The following is a 25,100-nucleotide window of genomic DNA, read 5'->3' as shown; positions in this document are numbered from 1 at the left end:
CACTGTCATCATAATTAAGTATTCACCGTTTCCCAGATACTGAGCTGAACGCTCTTCCCACCGAATCCCCACCACAGCCCCGTGAGACGGGCGCCGTCACTCCTCCCTGCTACACACGAGTAAACTGGGGAGGCGCGGGCTGCAGGAGGACAGCGCTGGGCAAAGCGGCCGCGGGGTGACCTGTGAGGGCGCTAAGAAGGCAACTGATGAACTGTCCTTGCACGACTTCTCTGGAGAGGGACAGGCAGGTGGAGAACGGCGCTGGCCGCTGGCCCCACACGGAGAGGGGTACCCGGTACCCGGGCTCCGGGACCGGCCGCAGTCCCTCGGGGCCGTGCTCGCCTCCTCACTCGTGAGGAGGTGGGCCGGGAAGCTCCCTCCCTAGCACTTACAACCCCTGCTTATTCTGTACATCCTGTGGGAGTCCCAGTGGTTTCCATTCGTGTTCTAGCCAGGCTCCCTGGCTGCCTTGAGAGGTCAGTTCTGCCTTTCTGGTGACAAAATGATGTGCTAACACACATTTAACTCTTAAAGACAAAAGCCACAGTAAACGCATCGGAGATGATATTCACAATTTCTCAGAAAAGGCTGCAGGCGGAAGGAAAAGATAACGTGGACGCTTACTTGCTCAAGTTCACGGATGAGGATTCTGAAGGATAACCCCTGACCTGCCCACGCCAGAGCACTGATCCAGAATCAAAGCTGACGTATCAGGGTCAAGCCCTACTGCTACCTGCAACAACAGACGCGATCTCAGCAACTCTCAAGCAAGATGGGCTTCAAGCATGGACGGGAAATGTGGTTCATTCTGATCACCTCTAGGCTGATTTTCTAAATGATCTGTGAAACTGTTTCCAGACGATGTGAAACTAAGGAGCCTTCTGTACAGGTTTTAGAGCTATTTGCCTCAAGGACCTGTTGTAGGTTATCAATTTCATAAGACTTATTTCTGAAAACATCTTTTACTATAAATTTAGGTTGAGAGGCAACATCCTCTGAATGCTCTGATACAAAGATGCATGGTTGTTATGAAAATAGAGTTGTATTTAATGCTGACTACTACCATTCCTACGTGGAGCGTGTGTTACGCAAAGACTGAGAAACTATTTTTTTCTTCTATAAAATACAGGTGCATACATATTCTGTAGGCAATATTCAATAAGTGACAATTTATCTTTCTTTTTTCATTTCTAAACCGAGCTTAACCAGGTAATAATGAAAAGAATGATAAAACAAACACCATTCACTCACCAAGATGCTGTCTTTTCATATTTTGCTTTACACAGTACGTTGGCTCGGTAGCTTATCATATTATTCACTTAATAAAGGTATTATACGAGCTGCTGGGGATAAAGGTAAGCAGCAAGGGCCACTCTCTACCCACACAGAGCGGATAATCTCATCAGAGGTGGGTGTTCCAATAACCATGTGAATACATGTGAAATCACTACTGTAATAAGGGTCTTGAAGCCAAGGACGCTGAGCTTCCAGCACATGGAGCAGCTCACGGCCCCAGTGTGGGGGTCAGGAAAGGCCCCTCCGAGGAGGCTGCAGCAGTCTCACTCTGAAAGACGAGGAGTTAGCTAGGTAATGGAGGGGAACCTGTGCAAAGGCCCTGTGAGCCTGTCAGCAAAGGTCTGCAGGAGGAGCACCAGCCGCCAGAGATCAGGGCCGCCTGGCCTCCTGAAAGCTGTTTGCTTTTACCCCAAGAACCACGGGACGCCCTTGAAGAACTTTAGAGGAGGAGGCCTAGGACAGGATTGGTCTCACTTTCTGAGAACCCATTATGGTTGTCTTGCGGAGAACGGGTTAGAGGGGCAGCAAGCAGACCGCGGAGGGGCCGGCAAGGGCAGAATCAGGAGATAACGTAGCCCAGGGGTGGTGCACAGGAAAGCAGACTTGGTTCAGATGCAGTTAGCAGACGTTTTTTATGCTTTCCATTTTTTCCATTTAATGCTGCATAAAGGACATTTCCCATTAAAAATATTTTAGGCAAGAAAATTCTGATTTGCTTTAAGCTTTTGAGTTGCAAAATTTGCTTCCATAAGCAAGGGTGAAACCTCTGGCAACAAACAGTAACAGAAAAACTCTTACCTTCTATCTCTAAAGAATGAGACTTAATAAGTTAACACTATATTGAATCATCCTGGGTTTTTTATTGTGTGTGGGTATGTCCTCATGCAGCTATTTTCCTTAACTTCTGGATGTGCCAATTTGGCAGAAAATTAAATGCTTGAACTTGACATCAAATTAAGCTGGCTGGTTTTAAATAGACTTTTTCAAATACAAATTACATGCTCACTCTAGAAAAAAAATCCAACATAGACATATGACAAAATAAAGGGTGAAAGTACGCCTCGTTTTTCATCTTTGAGAGGTACAGAAGTGCATGCTGGGAAGTGACTGGGCTCTGGAGCCAAACTATTTGGATTCAAAATTCTGGTTTGGATACTTACTAGCCATGAACTTGAAGAATTTACTTAAACTCTTCTTGTAAAGTAGGAATTAAAAACTAGAGCTGTAACTCTGAACTCCAGAAAACACACTGATGGTGACGGGGCGGGGGGGGGGGGGGGGATGGGGAAACAGGTGATGGGGATGAAGGATGATGAGCACAAGGTGTGTTGTATGCAAGTGCCGAATCACTAAATTGTACACCTTTAACTGAGATTACACTACATTAACTAACTGGAATTTAAATAAAGACGTTTAAAAAAATGAGTAAACTGAATTCAGGGAGGTCAAGAAACTTTCCCAAAATCACACAGCTACTAAGTGGAAATGCCTAAATTGTAATCCCAAGTAGCCTAACTCCAGACTCTGAGTCCTGAACTCTCCCCCTATGTCACCTCCACACAGCTCCTTCACACTAAAGGGCTAGCACTGTTAGGTGCCTGACCAGCTCAGCCTGACCACTGGTCTAAAGAGAATGACTACACTATCCGCATATGCAGTCAAGCCTGCAGATCATTTAAAACTTAATGTCAACTCTGGGATCTGAACCTCGGACAGACGGAACCTGTCATTTCTCCTCCTTCTAAGTAAGAATAATATGGGAAAGGTAGGTGGTGAAAGCCTGATATGAAGGGGAAAAGAAAAAAGGCTCTCTAAAAGCTCTGTATCAGGTCATTCTTCTCGTCATGTCTTAGATTATGCTGTTTCAGGCAGCTGAAAGATACTACCTACGCTACAACTTTGACTCTTCCGCATTCAAGAAGTTGAGAACCTACTGGCTGCAAATACCCAAAGATTCAGTGTGTCACTTCTAAGCGTTCCCCACAGGTTCACTGACTGACTGTCCTCTGACAACAGTGGAGGCAAAAGCGAGGATCGAAAACTTAGCCCGACATAGGAATGGTCCAGGGAGCTAACCTACTGCCCTAAACTTTCGCTTTTAAACTATTAAAAAAAGTATCTCAAAGAGAGTCTTGTGTGACTACAGTTACTATGTTACAATCCAGCAGAGACATTTCTACCCAAGCTGAAAAACAATGAAGAAAATGCTACAATTACTAGCAGCTTCCCAAAACCACTACAGAAAAATTATAAACAAACCTACAGGGCGACTCCAGGGACATGTCCACATAAAATATAAAAAGAATTTTTATGAATGGCCAAAATAAAAATAAACAATACAACAAAGAGCAGAAAACTATTCTGAAAAACCACTAAAAGGAAAAGATAACCCCATAACTGCCACTGCCACTCTCTCTGCACTGGGTTAGCAGGAGTGACACACACTTCTCACGGACTAGTTGTTGCAACACGTAACTGGCATATAAATATTTTTTAAATTATGGTTTCAAGTGTGATTATGGGACGCTTAAATATTTTATCTCCATCTGCTGGAAAATAACAGCACTATCCTAAGGTAAATAACAAATTTTATGAATGCTGGCAAAGTAGGAGTTTCTGAAGATATGAAATCACATCTTTAATATTTATAGATTATTTTCATGAAATCTCAGACTTAATACTTTACATTTTGTTAGAGAATTTGTAACAAACCAAAGCATTATTATATCCTCACAGAATCATACTCTGTATTAATCCATCCAAAATAGAAACTCAAATATGGAAAATATCAAGTATAAAAATATATACAGTTAGTCAATTTGCTCCCAAACATATATAGTCAAAATAATCTTCCCAGGTACTAAATTTAAATAAAGCCTCAAAAGACTGCACACATTTTATTTGCTTTGCCATTATGTTATCTGAACTGTCAGTAATAATCCATAGGTGCTCATAACATGAAACCATATGGGTTCCACATCAGATAATCAATAAACTTACAGTTGTTTTGCAAATACAGAAACAAACACAGAGAATTGCGGACATAATCAAAACTACTACAGCACCAAGCAGAAATATTTAATATTTAAATAACCAAATCTTGTAAATCTACTAACTAACCTTGGTCATTCCCTTAGGAATACCAAGTTATAAGACATGCCTGTGTGGCTACAACCAAAATCTAGAGATACCTTTGGTAAGTGATGACACGTTACAGTCTTCTGGTGGAAGACCTGTCCCCCCATCTTTCCAGTATGGATTCAATTCTCTCTCCAGCAGTCTGGACTAGAACGAAACATTTTCAGAGGTCATTAACTATGTTAATAAATATCTGAGACTCAGTTAACAGTTGTAATGTTTGACAAATATTTAAAACACTCCTAAGTGACACTCTTCTGCAACTCGCAAAAAATAACATCTAAATTAACATTCATGCTTACTATGAATCAGATATGCTCTAGATGCAGAGGATCTAATAAACAATCAATGTGCCTAACTAAGCCTTTGCTAGCTTATGAGACAGTGAGGAACAGAGACAATAAACAAGTGACTGACAAGGGCTTTGAGGACAGAAGTGCAGAGTGGTAAAGCCACACACAATTTAAACCTCTCTCACAATGAAAGATCAGGGACTTTCTAAAGGAAGTAATACGTGCAGCCTTAGACCTAAAGAGGGGCAGGAATTAGCCAAATTCTCTTGTGAGGGAAGAATGCACAGAGATGCTCCACAGAGAAGGAATAACAGCATGTTCATAAAACCCTAGAGGAAATAGAAAATTTTCAACGAACTTAAAATTATCCAGACTGTCTAAACCCTAGAAGTATGAGTGAGTAGTGAAAAGAGGCTAGGTTGTAGAATCATCAGGGATGAAGGTCATGTGCTGTTGGGGTTTTATGCTGGGGCAATGGTGAATCATGAGAGTGACTCTGAACTACACAAAGAGCAAAGAGTGGAGGAAAGACTGAAGAAGAGCAAGATCAGAGGCAGAAATCCAGTCAGATGATGGTGGCTACGACTGGAAAAGAGCTGACGGCAGCCTCGTCACCATTCAAGCGCCTCCTGTGTTCCGAGCACTGGGCCAGGCACTGCGGCTCGAACGAATAAGGCAGACAGTCCTTCCCATCAGAACAATGGCAGTCTGGAGACAGGAGAAAGACAATGAAGCAAGTCCGATACGGCTGAGTGCTGTGAAGGTAAAGCATGCTAGAGAGCCACAGACTAGGGCATCTGACTTGATCTCAGAAGGTCAGAAAATGTTTCTTAGAACTAATACAGCAACTAGATGAAGAAGAATGAAGAGAGTTAAATGTTATTTTCTAGTACTATGAACCAACCACAGTACTGAAAACAAAAATGGTGGATAAAAAGCTTTTAAAGAATATTTGTGAGCTGACAAAACCGTACAGAATCTTCAAAGGACAAAATTTAAGTTCAAGTAGAAGATAAGCAAAACCATAAGGATTTGATGTTTAGTTTGTACCAAAAAAGTTTCCATCACCTCCCTTGTTAGACTACTGCAAAACCTCCAAGGGTCTATAATCAAGGAATTTTTTCCAGTGGTCTTGTGCAGATACTCAAAGAGATACACATCAGCTTCTCAACAGAACACAAAAGCCTGGAGTTACACACTGAGGAGAACACTTGACAACAGTCCAGACAAACTGTGAGATATTATGTGAAAATATACAACAGTAAAAGGACTGGATGTCTAAACAACTACCAGCAATCAGTAAGAAAAAGACAACCCTAAAAGAAAAATAAGCAGAACACAATAAGCAATTCGTACTATAAGAAATCTGAATGACAAAAAAAAAAAGAAAGAAAAGATCTCTCACAGTAATCAGTCAAATGCAAATAAAAACAATGAAATGTCATTTCTCACTCATTAATTAGCATGACGAAAATTTAAAAGTTTGACCATATAGATACTAAGTATGGTAAAGAAACATACACTGTTGGTTGGGGTGCCTGGGTGGCTCAGTAGGTTAAACGTCTGCCTTTGGCTCAGGTAATGATCCCACGGTCCTGGGATCGAGGCCTGCATCGGGCTCCCTGCTCAACGGGGAGTCTGCTTCAGGATTCTCTGTCTCCCTCTCCCTCTGCCCCTCCTCCCTCCTCTCTCTCTCTCTCTAATAAATAAATCTGAAGAAAGAAAGAAAAAGGAAGGACAGAAGGAAGGAAGGAAGGAAGGAAGGAAGGAAGGAAGGAAGGAAGGAAGGAAGGAAGGAAGGAAGGAAGGAGAGAGAAAGAGAGAAAGAAAGGATAGATACACTGTTGGGGCAGTATAAGCTGTTACAATCTCTTTGCAAGTATTTATAAAAGAAGAGAAGTGCATATCTTATAACCTAGCAATTCCACTTCTAGATGTGCACCAGGGAGAAGTCCACACACACGTGCATCAGAAAATAGACACGCGGATCTTCATTTAGCATTGTTTGTAAATAGTGAAAAACAGATTCCCACAAAAATGGACATCTACCATATGGCATAGTTAGATGATGAAAGACTACATAGTGATTAAAAGGAATGAACCAGAAATAAAATATATCAATATAAATCAATCTCTAAAACACACTCAGGCCTTCTAGTCAAAATGGCTTATAAAGGTTCCATTCATCACAATCTCTTTGCTCAGGACAAACAGAAAAGATACACAAAATACAAAACATACTTCAGTTCAAAACAAGATAAACATCTTTGTGGACCAGAACAGAAATGTAAAGTGGTAAAGTGACCTCAATACCACAGGCCTTGATGTTTACCAATACTACTGGGCTCTATGTGCGAGCAGAAAGTAACAGCCCTTACTTAGTCCAACTGCTGTAAGGTAATAAATACTACAAACGCTCCAAGTGAAAGAGGAATGGAGCCAGTTCAGCACATGAAGCCAAGGACTGGGGTGTAGACACCTCCTGCTTGCAAAAGAAGGTTGAGAAACCGGTAGGCATCTCTATAATGGTCTATAGACTAGGTCTACAGACACATGCTATCACCCATAGATTATAGCACAGTGCGGGCAGAAGAGGCCCAGACGACAAAGACACAGCCTTGAGCATGTGTTTGCAAATCTTTTTGTGACCTTCACCCAAAGAGAGACTGTATGTGTGCTTGGATGTGTGTGTGTGTGTGTGTGTGTGTCCAAAACAAAGGTTTTAGGAAACAAAATGTGGGGTTGCCTGGGTGGCTCAGTCGATTAAGTGGCTGCCTTCAGATCATGGCTTGGCTCATGATCCCGGGGTCGTGGGATCGAGCCCCACATCGGGGCTCCTTCTTCAGCCTGCTTCTCCCTCTCCCTCTGCCCCTCCCCCTGCTTGTTCCCTCTCTCTATCTCTGTCAAATAAATAAATTCATTTTAAAAAGTATAAAAAAAGAGAAAAAAAAGTATCTTTATTATACATAATACATGCTGATATTTTATATTTTTAAATGCTGATTGCAATAATTCAATTACATGACCTACATTTTGAAAAACACCAGCCTAGAGCACAAAAGAAATGATATTCTGAAAAAACCAGAAGAGACATAAAATCAACACACTTCACACTGAAGCTTCATTGAAGGACCATCATCAGACTTCTTCCCATTATCTTCATTTTATCCCCACTCCCATTATAAGAATCAACATATGATTCTAAGGCAAGGTCCATTTATTTCAGTTAAAGAGGAAAAATTTCTTAGTACATATCAAGTTAGGCCTTGAAGGATAAACAAGATGCAGACTTACAGAGAGAAAGAGAATTCACTTAGAAAGAACCAGATGAACAAAAGAGGCAGAGCCAGGAATTTGCAGAGACATATGAGGGAGAGTGATTACACCAGTTTGGTTGGGGTACAAATTACCTAAGAGAAAGAATCCAAACCAATGTGTTTGACTCGATTCGTGGCAGTTCTGGCGTGGGGGGTGGGGGCCTTTAAAGGAGAAGAGTGCATATGGCATCTTTCTTTTCCATGCAAGCTCTGAACAAGTTATAAATACAACAAAACCTTAAGGAAATAAAAGACAAAAACTACCTTTATTGCTGATGAAGGCTAAACTGGAAGAGAACTTTTCTTTCAGTAAAAACCAAATGGGCCTATTCACTGAACGGCACAATGAGGCAGACTTTCCCAGGTGCAGTCAGCACCGAGCCAACCCCACGTCCCCTGACCCCACACATGAGCTCTGCAGGCAGCCTGGTCCATAAGCAGGAAGCGCAGGGCTAAGCCAAGTCTGCCCAGTGCATTCTTTCCCAATTTTCCAGAAGAAAATTTACTCCATATCCTCAAGGACAGAATGAGGAAAGAGGGTGGCACAAAATACCACTAGTTGAGCTTCTTCCACCAGAAACATTAGAAATTTTTTTTTTTTTTAAGATTTTATTTATTTGACAGAGAGAGACACAGAGAGAGAGGGAACACAAGCAGGGGGAGTGGGAGAGGGAGAAGCAGGCTCTCCGCCGAGCAGGGAGCCCGATGCAGGGCTCGATCCCAGGACCCTGGGATCATGACCTGAGCCGAAGGCAGACGCTTGACAACTGAGCCACCCAGGCGCCCCAACATTAGAAATTGTTAAGACATTACCCTTCCCTTGAATCACGAGGACTTCTAAACAGAGTAACACTATGATCAGAGCTGTACTTTGAAAAGATTAACCTGACATCCATCGTAGGATGCTGGGTGAGAAATGAAGAGCTTATTGAAATTGCCCACACAAGAGTAAATCAGGGCCTGAACCCGTTCCAGGGGCCGTCCCCAGTTCATCACACACACGAACTCCAGTACACATGAGACAAGTAAGGCACACAGAGGAGAAGACACACAACTAATAAGGGACACTCCAGCAGTAATGAAAAAGATGATACACATGCAAAAGACAAAAACTCCAGAGGCAACTGAGCAGATCCATGGATGCTGGCTCGAATGAATCAGACAAGTTCATATAAGTGTTTGTAAGAAAAGATTATGTTAACTTGAAAGCCTGGAATTCAAAGCTGGAAAGGTGGTGAGATAAGAAAAAATTACTACCGTTTCTTAGGATAATGAAGATGGTTTTATGTAATCATATTTCTAAGAATAACTGATCACTACTTCAATCTGCTAAAGATATTCAAGGGTTTACTATGTTCTATGGTTTGATATGGAGAACAGGCCTAAACAGGATATGTAAACAGAACATAAGACCACAAGCCAGGTAACCCTAACACACCAACACATCAATGCCCAACAATAGCAGAGCAGGATTTCAGAAGCACGCTTGTCATGGCCTGGATAATCCCAACCTCCAGACCTCACGCAGCTCCACGCACACTGGTCATCCCCCTGGTGCTACATGTGCTCTCCCTCTCCTCTCTGAACACAAGGACTCCGACTCCGTCAGATCTCAGAGACAAAGATACATTCCAGAGCTCAGTCAAGATGCTCCCAAAATCCCTGCCCTCCACATGTTCCATATGAATAGCTGCTTACTTAATAAGCCAATACCATGTACCACACCTGCATTTTCAGAATTAAAATTAAAGGGGGGGGGGGGCAGACAGAAAACAACATTGCTCACAGGACTTACGATCATTCTCACCTTTTTGATTTATTTGTCCCTCTACGGTGTGTTCAAGGTAAAGACGATCTTCTTGTTCACTAATTCTCTCTTCAGGTATATTCAATCTGTTGTTTACTCATTTATTGAGTTTCTAATTCTAATTCCAGTTGTGGTATTTTTTATTTCTACAAGTTCTTGTTGGCTCTTTCCCAGATCTCCCTTCATAAAAATCTTTTATTTCTTACTCACATTTTCCATACTGTATAAAGCTATTAAATACTCCAACAGGTAAGGTTTTGTGGGTCTGATTCTACTGTTCATTATTTCACGTGACTGCCATTTATGGACTATCCTTGTATTTTCATGTATCTTGTGATTCTAGATTATAAGCTTTCTTCTGGGAAACCTGTGATGCCTAAACTGACAGTGTGATCCTCCACAAAGCACTGGCATCCACTCCTGCCAAGCACTTCAAAGTACTATCAACACGAGCAGACTTTCAAATAAAGTCTCACCTTGAAGAGTTTCAGACCACACAGGCAGCACAGTTCAAGCCCGAAACTCTTCTGAATCCAAGCCGTGAACCAAACTCAATATTCCCAACTATATACGCCATGGATTTATCAATCTAGATAGCATTAAACTGGCTTCCTACTCCTGTAGGAAGATTCATCTTTAAGAACTTCTGCCACATTTCATAGTTATCCCCACTAATGTTATTAAATACCACAAAAGAGAATATAATATTTCACAAGTAAAACTGCATTTATATAAATATCTCATTGCTTATTAAAGGCAAATTGGAAGTTAAAGCATTTTCAATACTCTTACCTGTTCCAGGGCTTGGGTTTTCTCTTGCTCTATTTTCCTCATAGCCTCCTTGTCAGCTTTGAGTGATGATAAGGACACAGTTTTAACAGACATAAAATCAACCGTCATCCACTCATCTCTCTGTTTTAAAAAAAAAAAAGTTATTTCAATCTAAACTGATTAGAAGTGAACAAAAAACACTTGGTAACAACAGCAGAGTCTCTGGGCACACAAACCCAGCTCAAATCCTACATCTGCCCACCCTGAAGCAAGTTTTTTAGTCTCTCGATGCCTTAGTCTCTCTCCTGTAAAATGTAATAAAATTCATACCTTTTAGGACTGCTTTCAGGAGTCAACCAGAGAACAGATTTAAGGCGCACAGTGTGGTGCCTGACATGGAACAGGCACTCGAACACCAGTCCCTTCCACTTTTCTGTGCCGCAGCTAACAGCATATAAACCGTATTCCCATGGCAGCAAATGAACAACAGCCCCAAATCTGTGAACTCTTCTACTCTAAGTACTGCTAACCGAAATTATGACATGATGCAGTGAAGGGAAATAAAAAGTGACCGAACTCTACTAACTCAGATACAGGTTAACAGTACAGAGCTTCAGTACAGGAGAGGAAAGTGACGCTTTTCTAGCCACAACCAACGGGAGGAAACGCTCTATGGGACCAGAATAGAGGTCAGTACTCCTTTTCTCACAGAAGAAGAACGAAGTACAAAGACTAAGCAAACAGCATCACTGCCAGAATTATTCATAGAAGTATATACTGTTTTCAAAGTCTAATTTTTCTCCTGAAGCAATTATAACCATCTGTCATTTTAACATTCATCTATTCTTAGCTGTTCACACTTCTTTCTTTAAAATCAGGTGACTTACCTGAATAACTGGGTTGTCTTCTCTTTCTGAATTTTCACCTTTCACTTTCCAGGCCTTTTCTCTGCCAGGAATCTGCGATGGGACAGCCTCAACCCACTCGTCTTCAGAGCTCTAAGAATATTTAGCATATAAGTGAAATTCTCAAACTTGCAGACTTGCATATAAAAATTCTGTGCTGTTAAATGGTGAACTCGGTTCCCTAAAAAAAAATCCTTACAGTAGGCTTCCCCTTTAAAAAGCTACAATGAAAATCTGAACAAAGAACACATAAACCCACTCTTTTGGGATAAGCCCATGAAACACCATGACTGTTGTCATGCCGAGGGAAAGCAAAAACAAAAGATTAGAACTGACAGCAGAAAACTCACTTCAACACAGAGCTTCGGTTCCTACCAACATTAAGCAATACTGACATCTTTGTTTAACTAGAACAAGGGAAACAACACTCAAGTAAAAGACTTTGCCTCTAAGTTTCAAATTTTTAAATTTCCCTGGGTCTAAAAATGCAGAGATCTCAGTTAATAGCCAGGCTGGTAAAGCACTTTGTTACTGTGTTTAAATACCAGATTATTAAATCAGCTACAAAGTATTTAGCCAACATCCCCTATGTGCTCAGCATTGTGCCAAGTTCTGGGTTCTGTTTTCCACAAATACATCAATCAACTCCTTCTATGTTAAGTACTGTAATAAGTACTTCCGCATATGTTCTCAAGCGGACTCCTTAAAACTACCCTACATAAAATACTATTTGGTCTTAGAGATAAGAAAGGCTTCCCAAAATTAGGTAACTTGCCCAAGTTACATGGTATCCAAGTAGGAGAACCAGAATAGAAATCTAGATCTTCCTGGCTCTACCATCTACTCTTTGGAGCTGTGCAATGTAAGTGCAGGAAAGATCCTAGAAATCACCTAGCACACAACACTGGCTAATGCACAGCAGAGGAACTTGGAGGCCAAGGGAAGAAAAAGAGGATTTCCTGACTAAGAACAATATTCCTTCATTCCACAAAGTTCTGGATAATTACCTAACTGGAGAACAACAGTATGTCTGGTAAAAGGTACAATCCACGGGCGCCTGGGTGGCTCAGTTGGTTAAGCGACTGCCTTCGGCTCAGGTCATGATCCTGGAGTCCCGGGATCGAGTCCCGCATCGGGCTCCCTGCTCGGCAGGGAGTCTGCTTCTCCCTCTGACTCTCCTCCCTCTCATGCTCTCTCTCTATCTCATTCTCTCTCTCAAATGAATAAATAAAATCTTAAAAAAAAAAAAAAGGTACAATCCACGTGGAGTAAACATACCTGTGTGTTGGCACCTCAACTGCCAAACTGTCTCCCAATGCAGAGCAGATTTCATTCATTCATTCACTCAGGCTTTGATTTGGAGTTATAGAAACATTAGAACTAGCCAATTACATATATAGTTGTAATTTTTAAGATCATCACTATAAATACGTTTCTGGCCTACTCACAGTTACATTGTCAAATCAATTTTGAAAGGACTGCACATGTCATGATGAACACAGGGTGATGTATGGAAGTGCTGAATCACTATATTGTACCCCTCAAACTAACAAAACACTATGTGCTAACTAACTGGACTTTAAATAAAAACTTTTTTAAAAAAATCAATTTGAAGACTTGGTTCCCACCACTTGGTGTTATCCACTAAAAAGGGAGTTTATAATCTGAAAAAGTTAACACATTCCTCGGGGGAGTGCCAATTTGCTAAGATCATGCTTAAAAAAAAAAGAGTTTACATTAGTGTTCCACAGGATTCTGGTGAAGGCCTTCTTTTTTTTTAAGATTTTATTTTTAAGTAGTCTCTACACCCAACGTGGGACTTGAACTTAAAACCACAAGATCAAGAGTGGCATGCTCTCCCGAATGAGCCAGTCAGGCACCCCTCGAAGGCCTTCTTCTGAAACTACAGGTTTTCTCTACCCTCTGAGATGTTAACCCATCACTTGAAAGTCACTGATCAGGTCCACCAGCTGCTTCAACACCACAGCCGCAAACCAGCTCCACCCCTGCATAAACCCCAATCATCATGACCTTTACAACTTCAGTTGAGCTAAACTCTCAGTCACAACTAGTATTCCTCTTACTGGCCCCTGGTCAGCTCTCTCTTCCACTCCCTTGGCTTACTCCCCTTTGAAACATTTATCAGTTTTACATTTACTTGTGTGACTATCTGATTAATGTCTCGTAGTAAGTTCTATGAGAAAGCAACCACATATGCTCTTGCCTACTTTGTATCCCCAAGACCTTGCTTAATACCTTGGCAGAGAGGTGATGCTCATCATCTTCTTACACAACTCCCTCAAGTTTTCTACCAACTCCCATTCCCCACACAGTCAGCAAATGGATCTCTCCTCTTCCTCGATCAATAAAAATGAAGCCACTTTAGCTTCCTCCCAACCTCCAACAAAACTATTTATGCCTGTGCCTATCCTTATCTCCTGTTAACTCTTCCTCTTCAAGGCAGGTCCTCCTCCACAGATCTTGGCCCCAACCACTCCTGTTCCTCTAGGACCATGCACCATCAATTGTCTCCTTCTCCTGCAGCTTCAACCGAAGCTATTGACCTAGAAATATGCTCACGTATTCCCCATCCTGTGTGTGTGTGTGTGTGTGTGTGTGTGTGTGTGAATGAGGGAAGAAGGGAAATCTTGATTGCCCTTATGTCTCCCTCTAGCAGCCATTTATCTTCCAACTTGTACTCTAAGCCAAATTCTTAAAACAGCAGTCTATCCCCTCTCACTGTCACCCAATCCTCAAACTCTATCATACGGCTAATGTCCCCATTAACCTACACAACTTCAAAGGTCACCACTGGTTTCCACTTTGCCCAATGCAGCAGAATGTTTCTGTCTTTATCTCCCTAGACCTCTGCTGAATATAACTCTGGATAACTCACCATCTCAACCTCCATGACCTTTCCTAGTTCTCCTCCCATTCTTGGTTTCTTCTCCATTTCCCTCATGCACTTTTCCTCCTGTGCTCAGCCCTGCAATATCAATGTTGTTTGGGGTTCCATTCTTTGCCCACTACATTTTTTAATCTCTAAACATTCCCCTTTGGCCAGTAAATCCACTCTCATGCCTCGAGCTACCACCAGCTGTGCTGAGATCTTTCAAATCTGTCTACCCAAAGTTTCAGCGATTTAACCAACTACCGACTATATTTGGATGCCATGCTGAACTCACTAAGAACAAAAAATTAACCCATCATCTCTTCCGTAAAACCTGTTCCTCCTCCTCTATTACTGAATTCAATTACATGCATGGTACCACCAACCACCCACTTATCCACGTCAACAATCTCAGGATCAACTTACCCCTCCCATCTAAACCTACTATTTTCATTTCCAAAGTATTTCTCAAATACATCATAGAGTGAACACCACATGCCTACCATGGGAGCCCACTTCCATCCCTGGCCACAGCCGATTCGTTCAAAGGTAGGTATCTGACCCAATTCATACCAATCTGAGTTGCTCTCCAGGAATTTGAAATCAAGACTAAATGGGGCTGCTCTAAAACTAAAGAGAAATGGAAATGCACTGGCAGAAGCTATTTTTGTCATGAGGATTAGAATTCAGCAAAAAAACTGATCTGTTACCGAGAAAAAAATTGAACTCCGAGAAAAACAAACATGGAAAATGGCAAGATGATTCATAAAAGCATTCGCAACTCTAATTCCAGCCATTCCTGAAACTCAGCCGCATTCCCATACCTACATGTCCTAGGACTTTTGTACTCTAATAATAAATTGCCCCTTTTTTCTGAATAAGCCAATTTAAGTTTAATCTCTGTTACCTGCAACCCAGAGTCCCAGCTAATACGTGCCCCTTCCCTTAAAGTATCCTAGATCACATCCTCTTATCTCTCACCTAGACAACTGGAATAACCAAATTAGTTTCCTGGGCTCCAGTCTTTCCTGCTCCCCTTCTTTTTTCCAACCCCCACCCTAAATACACCTGGGAGTAATATAAAGAGAACACATCTGACCTCTTCTATGGCTCCCTGTCACAAAGCTCTTCTTCTTTCTTGCCAAAAGAACCCTCTTTTATTTGGAGACATAATGTGCCTCCCTTGCTGGAAACTGAAGACTTATGATCAAGTGTCCAACGACATGGAAATAAAGGCATTATGCGGGACTTTCTGGAAGTCAAATGATGAAAGAGAGGGCATCCTCTTTCTTGTTATCTAGACTAAGAGCTAAGGCTGTAATGCTGAGGGAGTAGCAAAACAGTAGAAGCCTTAGTCCCAGAAGACCACACTAGTCCCAGACACCTGCCTGATTTCTTTCATAGGAGAGAAAAGTTAACTATCTTGTTTAACCAATGACTATACTGTTCTGCCTTGGCATCATGAGATTACACACTGAAATTACGTATCTATTTATCTAACTAGAAAATGAGTTCCCCAAAGGCCTGAAAAAAACCTCTATTTTTGTATTCTGATGAAGAACTGACATTCAGTAAAGGGGCACTAAAATTAATTAAATCCTCTTTTTCTACTCTTCCAACAGCCCTAGTCAGAAACTTTAATTAGCAGCTAGCATTCAAGCATTTTAAATACCAGGCACTGAATGAAAGAAACCTCAGTGATACACTTTGCATTATTATTCATTTACAGAACAGTGAAACCTGGACAATTCTATAGAACTTGCCTGCCTTCATTCCCTTTCTACTAATTTTGTTTCTCATTTTCACCACTATACGATCACCTCAATCCTTTTGCACAATTGCTGTTCCTCCTCCCAAATATGCTATGACCTCATTTCTTCTGCTGATTTTAGTTTCAATCCTCCACCTTACCTTGGAGAATTCATACACCATCAAGCTTAATGTGCCTCCTGACCTAACACAGCTCCCAGAACTCTTCCTCTCATGTGTGGCCTTCATAATAACCACACCCCTAATCGTATCAGAAAAAAATCTAGAAGATAGAACCAAGACAGCAAGTGCTACCAGTAAATATTAAAGGAACCTGAGGACTTCTGCTTCTGACCATGACAAAATAAACGGCATCAGACTAAAAATACATAGAAATAGAAGTAATAATAGAAAATATTTGAAACTGTTCTCAGAACATTGTATCTCAGTAATACAGGGCTGTGATCCCTGAAAAGGGAAACAAATGGGGTGAATGCGACAGCTTTTTGCCTGGAAGCACCTCCCAGACCAAAGCACAAGGAAGGGAAACTCAAGCTAAATATGACAATCTCACTGAGCTAAGGAAACAGTATTTGTGTCAGAGTAATCTTGCCCAACTGTAGGCTACTACAAGTATTCTGAGCACGTTTAAGGTAGGCTAGACTTAGCCATAATAATCAGTTGGTTAGGTGTAGTAAATGTATTTTTGACTTATGATATTTTTAACTTACAATGGGTTTACTGGACATAACCCAATCGAAAATCAAGGAAGATCCATAATTACATTAAACATAAATGATCTAAACCACTGCTATCTAACAGAATTTTTTTTATACCTACACTGCCTAGTACAGGGGTCACTAACCTAGCCAGATGTGATTACTGAGCCCTTAAAAAATCTGGCTAGTGAGAATGAAGAAATGAATTTTCAACCTAATATAACTTCAATGAATTTTAATTAAATTTTTAAAAGCGACATATGGCTACCATATTACCTAGTACAGAAAATCCTCTAATTAAAAAGGAAGAAATTGATAAACTAGGTAAAAAAAAAAAAAAAGCAAGACCCAAATAATCAGTCTACAAGAAATACATTCAATAAAACCAAAATAGAAAAATTAAAACTAAAGGAATAAAAAGTGATATACCATGAAAAAAATAATAAAACGGAAGAGAGTTTATTAATATGAAACAAAGTGACCCTAAACAAAAATGTCAAGTGAGATAAAGAGAAACATTTCACAATAATACAATGGCTAGTTCATCTAGAAGATATAATAGTACTAAATGTGTACATACCTAATAAAGCTTCAAAATACATTAGGCAAAAACACAAAACTAAAGGAGAAATAGACAAACTTCTACAACTACAGCTAGAGATTTTAATACTGCTTTCACAGTAATTGATAGAAGAAAACAGAAAATCAGTAAGAATACAAAAGACTTAACACTATTAATCAACTTCCCCAAACTGACATTTATAGAACACTACACCTAACAGCTGAATATACATTTCAAATACACATGGAATTGTCACCAAGACTGATCACAGGCTAGGCCATAAAATTAATCTCGGTAATTTTGTTTTTGAAGTCCAAGATTCAGAGGGGTTTTACTGTTAGCCTACACATTTGAGAGGTTTTTCCTCTTTCTCTTTTATTTGAGTATAGTTGACACACAATGTTACATTAGTTTCAGGTGTACAACTTAGCGATTTGACAAGTTTATACATTATGCTACGCTCACCACAATGTAGTTACCATCTGCCCCATTACATTGCTATTATAATCACTGACTGTATTCCTTATGCTCTGCTTTTTATTCCCGTGACCTACTCATTCCATAACCGGAGACCTGTACCTCCCTCTTCCATTCACCCATTTTACCCAACACCCCCAAGCCCTCCCCTTTGGCAAACTTCAGTTTGTTCTCCATATTTATAGTTCTGGTTCTCCTGTTTGTTTATTCATTTTTTTAAAATTCCATTCATGAGTTGCAACAAAAAGACTTATATATATAGACAACCCTTGAACAACAAGGGGATTAAGGGCGCTGACTCCCCACATAGTCAAAAATCCACATATAACTTTGGACTCCCCAAAAAACTTTACTAATAGCCTACAGTTGACCAGAAGACTTACTGATAACATTTAACAAGATTAACATGTACGTTATATGCTATATGTATTATACACTGTATTCTTAAAATAAAGTAAGCTAGAGAAAAGAAAATGTTAAGAAAATCATTAGGAAGAGAAATTAACATTTACAGTACTGTACTGTATTTACCTAAAAACCATCTGCTTATAAGTGGATCCATGAAGTTCAAACCCATGTTGTTCAAAAGTCAACCATATTTCCAGGAAAGAATAAAGAAATACAACAGGACAATGTGTCTCTAATAAGGGAAAGCAAGTACCCTTAATCAAATTACATAAATGTTTACTCAGCCTAGCAGATCTGTCGCCACGGGACAGAGATTCTTAACCTGTGATCTCTGCCTAAATTCCGGTTTTATAAATCCCACTGAAATAAACAACTTTGTATATAAATTTCTTTTTGGAAAAAGGATAACTTAATTTTTTCAGGATCTCAATGGGATCAGCAACTCAATCCACAATTGTGGAAACAGTGCCTCTACCTTCTTTTCACTTTAAGATTTTCTAACTGACTTTGTCCTGAATTACATTTAACAATTTCTTTCCTACCATTACAAAAATATGCTGGCTACTTGACAAAACTATCCAGCTGTATTTCTCACTATGAATTCACAAACTGCATTCTCATATAAGATAGGTTTTCATGAGCCATTTATCATCTCAGGGTGTACTGCCCAAAACTCAGTTCCTAGAAGTACAAGAGGACCAGACTTTGGTCCTCTTTAGTGATTCAACCGCACATACAACCCTCTGAAGGAGACCAACTAACCCTCAACATCTCTAGCTCATCACTCTCTAACCACAATGTACCTCTTTTTTTTTTCCCCAAGATTTATTTGAGAGAAAGAGAGAGAGGATGCAAGCAGGGAGAGGGGCAGAGGGAGAGAATCTCAAGCAGACTCTATGTCCAGCATGGAGCCCAATGTAGGGCTCTATCTCACGACCCTGAGATCATGATCTGAGCTGAAATCAAGAGTCAGAGGCTTAACTGACTGAGCCACCCAAGTGCCCCAACAGTGTACCTCTTTCTTCCTGAAAATCAGTGTGAAAGGTTTACCCTTCCTCTGTGAGTCCTCTTATCCCAGAACTGGCTAGAGACAGAGCCAAGACAGCATTCTCTTCCTTTTGACCCCAAAGATAAATATATAAACATGTCCTATTTTAAAGACTAAAATGTTAATTTCTATTAAAAAATAAGAGCAACAGACTCTCAAATGTCTTTTTTTTTTTTAAGATTTTACTTATTTCTTTGTCAGAGAGAGAGAGCACAAGCAGGGGGAGAGGCAAAGGGAGAAGCAGCCTCTCCACTGAGCAGGGAGCCCGATGGGGCTCGATGCGGGACCCTAGGATCATGACCTGAGCCGAAGGCAGACACTTAACCGACTGAGCCGCCAGGCAATCCCTAGACTTTTAAATGTCTTAAAACTCTTTCACTTTTCAGTACTGTCCTTCCCCTGCATCTCCTTCCAATTTTCCAACTACTTCTACTTGATGGCCTTTACTCCCATCTGGTTCCTGGTGTTCCTCTTTCAACATCCCTGGGCAATCCATCCATTCGAACAGCTTCCCCGAGCAATGACTTCTAAATCGTATCCCCATCCTCCTACTTTTCTCTGTAACTTAAGATCCATTTTTCCAGTATTTCCTGGACACCTCCCAGTAGATGTTTGCCAGGCATTTTCATACCCTAACTAGTAATATTTTTTAAGTTCTCATATATTTTACATTTCTATACATTACTCCTTTAAATACAATTTTCTCAAGTAGCTGCTTTGGTTAGCTTTAACACATACTTACTGATGAACTATCTGTTGACTCATTGCTTTTTTCATACTTCTGTTTCCTACTCTTTTTTTTCTTCTCTTTCTTTACTTTTTTTGAGTGTTTATCTTTTTTCTTCTTTTTCTTCAGAGAGTGTTCCTATAAATAATTGTTTTAAAGAGGTAAGGAATTTGGTTTCATCTTACTTTAAAACAAATATTTTGAAGGAAAAAAAAAAATCTGTATTCCAAAAACTACATTTCCATGAAATGAGACAATACACAGGACAAAATAAAATCTTCTAAGAAACTTTAACGGGCTTCTATAATATAGGCACCGCTAATAAATCATATAGCTGAGATATCTTTTCAGAAAAATATGAGGGAAGTTTTAGTCTTAATATATTCACAGATTCATCTGACAGATATAATCAAATAAATACATTTATACTCAAATGTATGCACACACACACATACATATACATATATCCTTATAAAAGTTTATTGGGTCATATAATATATAACAAGACAGTATAAATTAAAATTATGGAAATGGAAAACAAGAATTCAGACCAAAAAAAACATGACATTAAACTTTAAAATGCATAATTTTTTAGGTCCATAAGTTGATACAAGTGGGCCAGAAATCTGCTAAGCTTTCTACCAGTCAACTCAAGTAACAAAATCTGCCCAATGTTATAATGTCCAAAATATTAAAATATATTATTTCTGCCAGAGATAAAATTAGTAATGCCACCTGTGATAGTCATTCTGTAACTTTTCAAAATAGTAACATAAAGTTATTTCTTCCAGTATTAACAAAAAAAGACAGATCTGTTACATCAAGTGAACCTGTTAGTAGTCACCTGTGAGAACTGTTCAATTCGCTCATTCACATCAGGTAGCATCCATGTATCCTCACCCCGAAGTCGTTTAAGTTCTTTACACCTTTCTTCCTTTTCAAAATTGGCTTTAGCCTTAAACAATGAAAAAAGAAAAATTAACTTATCCAATTGCTTTTCACAAAAAAAATAAATAAATAAAACAAAACCATTTTCCACTTTCGTATAAGGTCTCATCAGTTATTGTCTGTCCCTTGCCAGGAATTTGCTTCTACCAAAGTGTAGGAAAGATTAAAAACAGAACAAAACTCTCCTTCCACATTACCAATCACATCACCAATCTCTAGTGAATCAAGGACGAATCCCGGGACCTATAGTAGATCTTCCCCTCTCCCTAAGCTCCCTACCTTAAACAGGACGTGAATCTCCTTTTTCCTTCACCATCCCACTGCTACTGCCTGAGACTTCCATAACTGTCAGGAGACTGACCATGCCTTCAATCTGCAATGCCCATATCCTTCTACCCAAGCCCCCAAAATGCTTCAGGGAGAATCATCTTTCTAAAACCAAACGATCATATTGCTAATTTATAGTCACCTTTCAACAACAGTCAAATAAAATAAGTTCTTCCTAAGAGGCTGCTTCTGCCTTTTCATTCTTTCTCCAAACTCCAAAGCTGGTTTTGGTCCTTCCCAAACTCTATGCATACCTCCACTATAAAATTTACCTTAGCTTTCAAACCCAACTCGCTCCAGAAACTGCCTAAAACACCAAAAAGGTAAGGATGAAGACTATTTATTATGCATATAGGTTAGATATGCTGAAATCAGAGAACAATACCAACCTTTCACCTACCCAACACTAATGGCCCACTCTTCGCCTTAAACTCTGGGCATAGCCATCATGCCTCCCCGCCTCCTCTACCAGCCCCTTTTCATCTGCATTTATTTAAAACTCTTCCGTCTTAAAACCAATAAAAACAAAAACCCTCACTTGTACCCTATACTGCTTCCAGCTACACATTTTCCCCTTCAATGCCACACTTACTACATCTTGTCGGATAACACAGTTTACTTCCCCCGTTCCTTTTAAGTTACCTCTATACATCTCCATCTTAGTGAGAAATACAACGTTTCTTAACCTTTTTCGAGGGACTACATTTTCTGAGTCTCTTCTGTCAACCCTTGTACGGATTAAGGATTCACAATGACCCTGGAATCGATACCAGTAATAAGACAAGAGAGGGAAACGGTCAAACAATCTACTCCAATGCGCCTCACGTGTGTTTCTGAGAACGGAAATGTTTGTCTCAGATACAGAAAGAGCGAGGACTGAGGCTGTCACATGCGCTGGCAGAATCGTCATTAGTGGTGGAGTTCCCCAAAAGCGCACAGATCCAGTAACGGGAATATCAAAGAATGGACAAATTAAGAAGTAAGGGAACTCAGGAAAGAAACGGGCCTTCCCAAAAAGAGAACGAGCAGCTGGAGGCTGCCAACGCGTCTAGGGAGGCGGGAAATAACCAAGAGTTTCCGGGCATCCCGAAGGGAGACCCTCACGCAGGTGAGGAGAGACACTGAGGTGGCGAGAGAGGGGGCGGGGGAAGGAGAGCCAGAGGCCTGGCTCCCACGAACCGTCCACTCCCACGATTCCAAATGACTCCAACGCCCCGGAACGGAGATACCTGGCGCAACACCTCGGCCCTGGCAATCCTGGTCTGTTCTCTTCGTTCTTCGATACTCCTCGCACTTTCAAATCTACCACTGGTGGCCGCCATTGTTGCTGTCGTGAAACTAGGAAGCCGGCACAAAAAAAAACAACACTCAGTTTACGACTGTCGTAATTTGATAAACAAAAGGGGACTTCCGCCTGGAGAGGGCAGGATGGGCGCTGCTCCGCCTACGGAGCATGCGCGAACGTGAGCGTCACTTAAGGCTCCGTGATGACGCCAACTTCAGGGCTCAGAGGAGACTTTGCCCAGGAAGCTGGGGAGCTGGGCTCCCTTCGTAAACCGGGCTCTCCCGCCGCAGGAGTAACGTCGCTGCACATTTATTCCGCGCCATGCGCGGTACCAACGGCGTTCTCACCTGTTTCCTCCAAAATCTGCCAGTTAGCAGCTCGTCGAAGTTCAGTCCCTACATCTCCAAGTTTTCCACCAAAGTGCCCTTCTGGGCAAAGAATTTCCGTGTGATGGGAGGGATGTCCTGAAGTGGGGAGGAAAAGCAATTGCTCTGAAGTTCCGGTGCTTTGCTACAATTCAGGAAAACTTTCTTTAAATAAAAAGCAGCCCTAGGGCGCCTGGGTGGCTCAGTCGGCTAAGCGACTGCCTTCGGCTCAGGTCGTGATCCCAGGGTCCCGGGATCGAGTCCCGCATCGGGCTCCCTGCTCCGCGGGGAGTCTGCTTCTCCCTCTGACCCTACCCCCTCTCCTGCTCTCTCTCTCTCATTCTCTCTCTCGCAAATAAATAAATAAGATCTTTAAAAAAAAAAAAGTTCAGATAAAAGTTTTTAAAAACATGTGTAGGACTTCCATGAAGAAAATGTAAAACTATTGAGATTCCCTAAAGAAAGAAGTTCTAAATAAATGAAGCGAAATCCTAGGATATTTCTTATTTCGTTAATGGAAAAAACTTTAAGATTGTAAATATTTCAGTTCTCATATTGGTTTATAGGCTTACTACAATCCCAACAAAAATTTCAATAGGATTTTAATGGAACTTGGTTGCTTGTTCTAAAATTTATGTGGAAGAGTCAAGGGCCAAGAAGTCCAGACATTTCTAAAGAACAAGAGGAGGGAGGAAAGATTTGCTTTACTAGATAACAGCATCTAATTTGAAGCTATAGTATAAACATAGTATGGTATTTTTTCAAAAGTAGAAAAATAAACCTTTGGGGGCGCCTGGGTGGCTCAGTTGGTTGAGCAACTGCCTTCGGCTCAGGTCATGATCCTGGAGTCCCTGGATCGAGTCCCGCATCAGGCTCCCCCTGCTCGGCAGGGAGTCTGCTTCTCCCTCTGACCCTCCTCCCTCTCATGCTCTCTGTCTCTCATTCTCTCTCTCTCAAATAAATAAATAAAATCTTTAAAAAAAAAAACAAAATCAGCCCTAAACCTACATATTAAAAGTACGCGCCGCGAACTTGGGAAAATCAGCCCAGGACGGCCAACATGCAGACCTATTCTAGTAAAATTATTGGATTTTAAAGGGAGAAAAGGACCTGGAGCATACAGGCAGAAAGATCGATTCAGTCCTTTTTTTAATTTGTGTTGTTTACATTTATTTTTTCGTAATGATAAATAAATGTGGCATCAATAATCCTACATGGAGATTCGTCTCTAAAAGATCGGTTACTGAGGACAAAAATAAATGTTAGCCAATATGACAAGTAAATATGTTTGTGCAGTGTTTCTAAATCGTTTTCACCTGTTAGTTGTTCATCTATTCCATTAAATATAAGTTCCATTTATAAACTAAACTAAAATAATAATGGACTTCGTGTGTTTTGTGTGCGTGTTATGTAACAAATTGAATGAATGAAGATGGATCCGGTTGTAGGAGAAAGCACATCAAATTGGCATCGGACTTGATAGGTCGTCTTTCTCTGCCAGTTCCTCTCCTTTTCATTCCCTTGCTGTACAGTTCAGCCCCAGGTCATCTGTTGGGTGGGCTGAGCAAGGTGTGCATGTGTGCAGGGGCCGCGGGGAGGAGTGCTCTGAGCACAGATGGGTGAGAAGGTGCTCCTGTGGCAGAGGGGCAGCAGGGCGGGAAGTGCCTCCGTGTGGGAGGGGGCCTGAGTGGGATAACCTAGCACAGGATGTCCGGGCTTCGGTGGGGTGAGGAGGACATCCATGCCAGGAAGGGGGCCGGGAGGGCAGCAGATGCTGGTTACGACCTGGATGATTGCACAAAGAAGTTAATATACGAGGTTGATATCCCTGTTGGAGAATGGAGTTTCAAACATGGAAATGAAGCAAACTCGAATGAACCCTGTGGTGTTGAATTGGAATTGGAGGTATCTGTAAGAACTCATGTCTTCAATATACATAGGTTGATATGGAAATAAAGGCATTTCTGGGTATCTGTATCTGTATCTTTGTATCTATATAATCTGTCTCCCTAGCTCTGTCCATTAAGAGGACCTGGGAACAGCAACGCCCCAATGTTAATGACCGTAT

The 25,100-nt window shown here is 40.8% G+C and overlaps 1 protein-coding gene across 2 annotated transcripts in view; it reads right to left on the bottom strand.

The window, feature by feature from the left end:
- The window catches only part of CWF19L2 (CWF19 like cell cycle control factor 2), a 120,852-nt gene extending 98,078 nt beyond the window's left edge, over positions 1-22,774 (bottom strand). The window contains exons 1-6 of one of the 2 annotated variants that reach the window (XM_064577514.1): positions 22,612-22,774; positions 20,952-21,062; positions 20,123-20,245; positions 11,510-11,620; positions 10,644-10,763; positions 4,488-4,581 (exon numbers count right to left, since the gene is read on the bottom strand). In XM_064577514.1, the coding sequence (XP_064433584.1) occupies positions 4,488-4,581; positions 10,644-10,763; positions 11,510-11,620; positions 20,123-20,245; positions 20,952-21,062; positions 22,612-22,704 (652 nt within the window). In that variant the 5' untranslated portion in view covers positions 22,705-22,774. The remainder of the gene's footprint in view (positions 1-4,487; positions 4,582-10,643; positions 10,764-11,509; positions 11,621-20,122; positions 20,246-20,951; positions 21,063-22,611) is intronic. The other variant, XM_064577513.1, reaches the window with a different exon arrangement.
- Positions 22,775-25,100: the final 2,326 nt, after the last annotated feature.

This window comes from Mirounga angustirostris, unplaced genomic scaffold (assembly GCF_029215605.1).
Source record: "Mirounga angustirostris isolate CCGP_5_RB_7025 unplaced genomic scaffold, mMirAng1.0.hap1 SCAF_13, whole genome shotgun sequence".
Classification (NCBI taxonomy): Eukaryota; Metazoa; Chordata; class Mammalia; order Carnivora; family Phocidae; genus Mirounga; species Mirounga angustirostris.
This window is presented reverse-complemented; position numbering and strand designations above follow the sequence as displayed.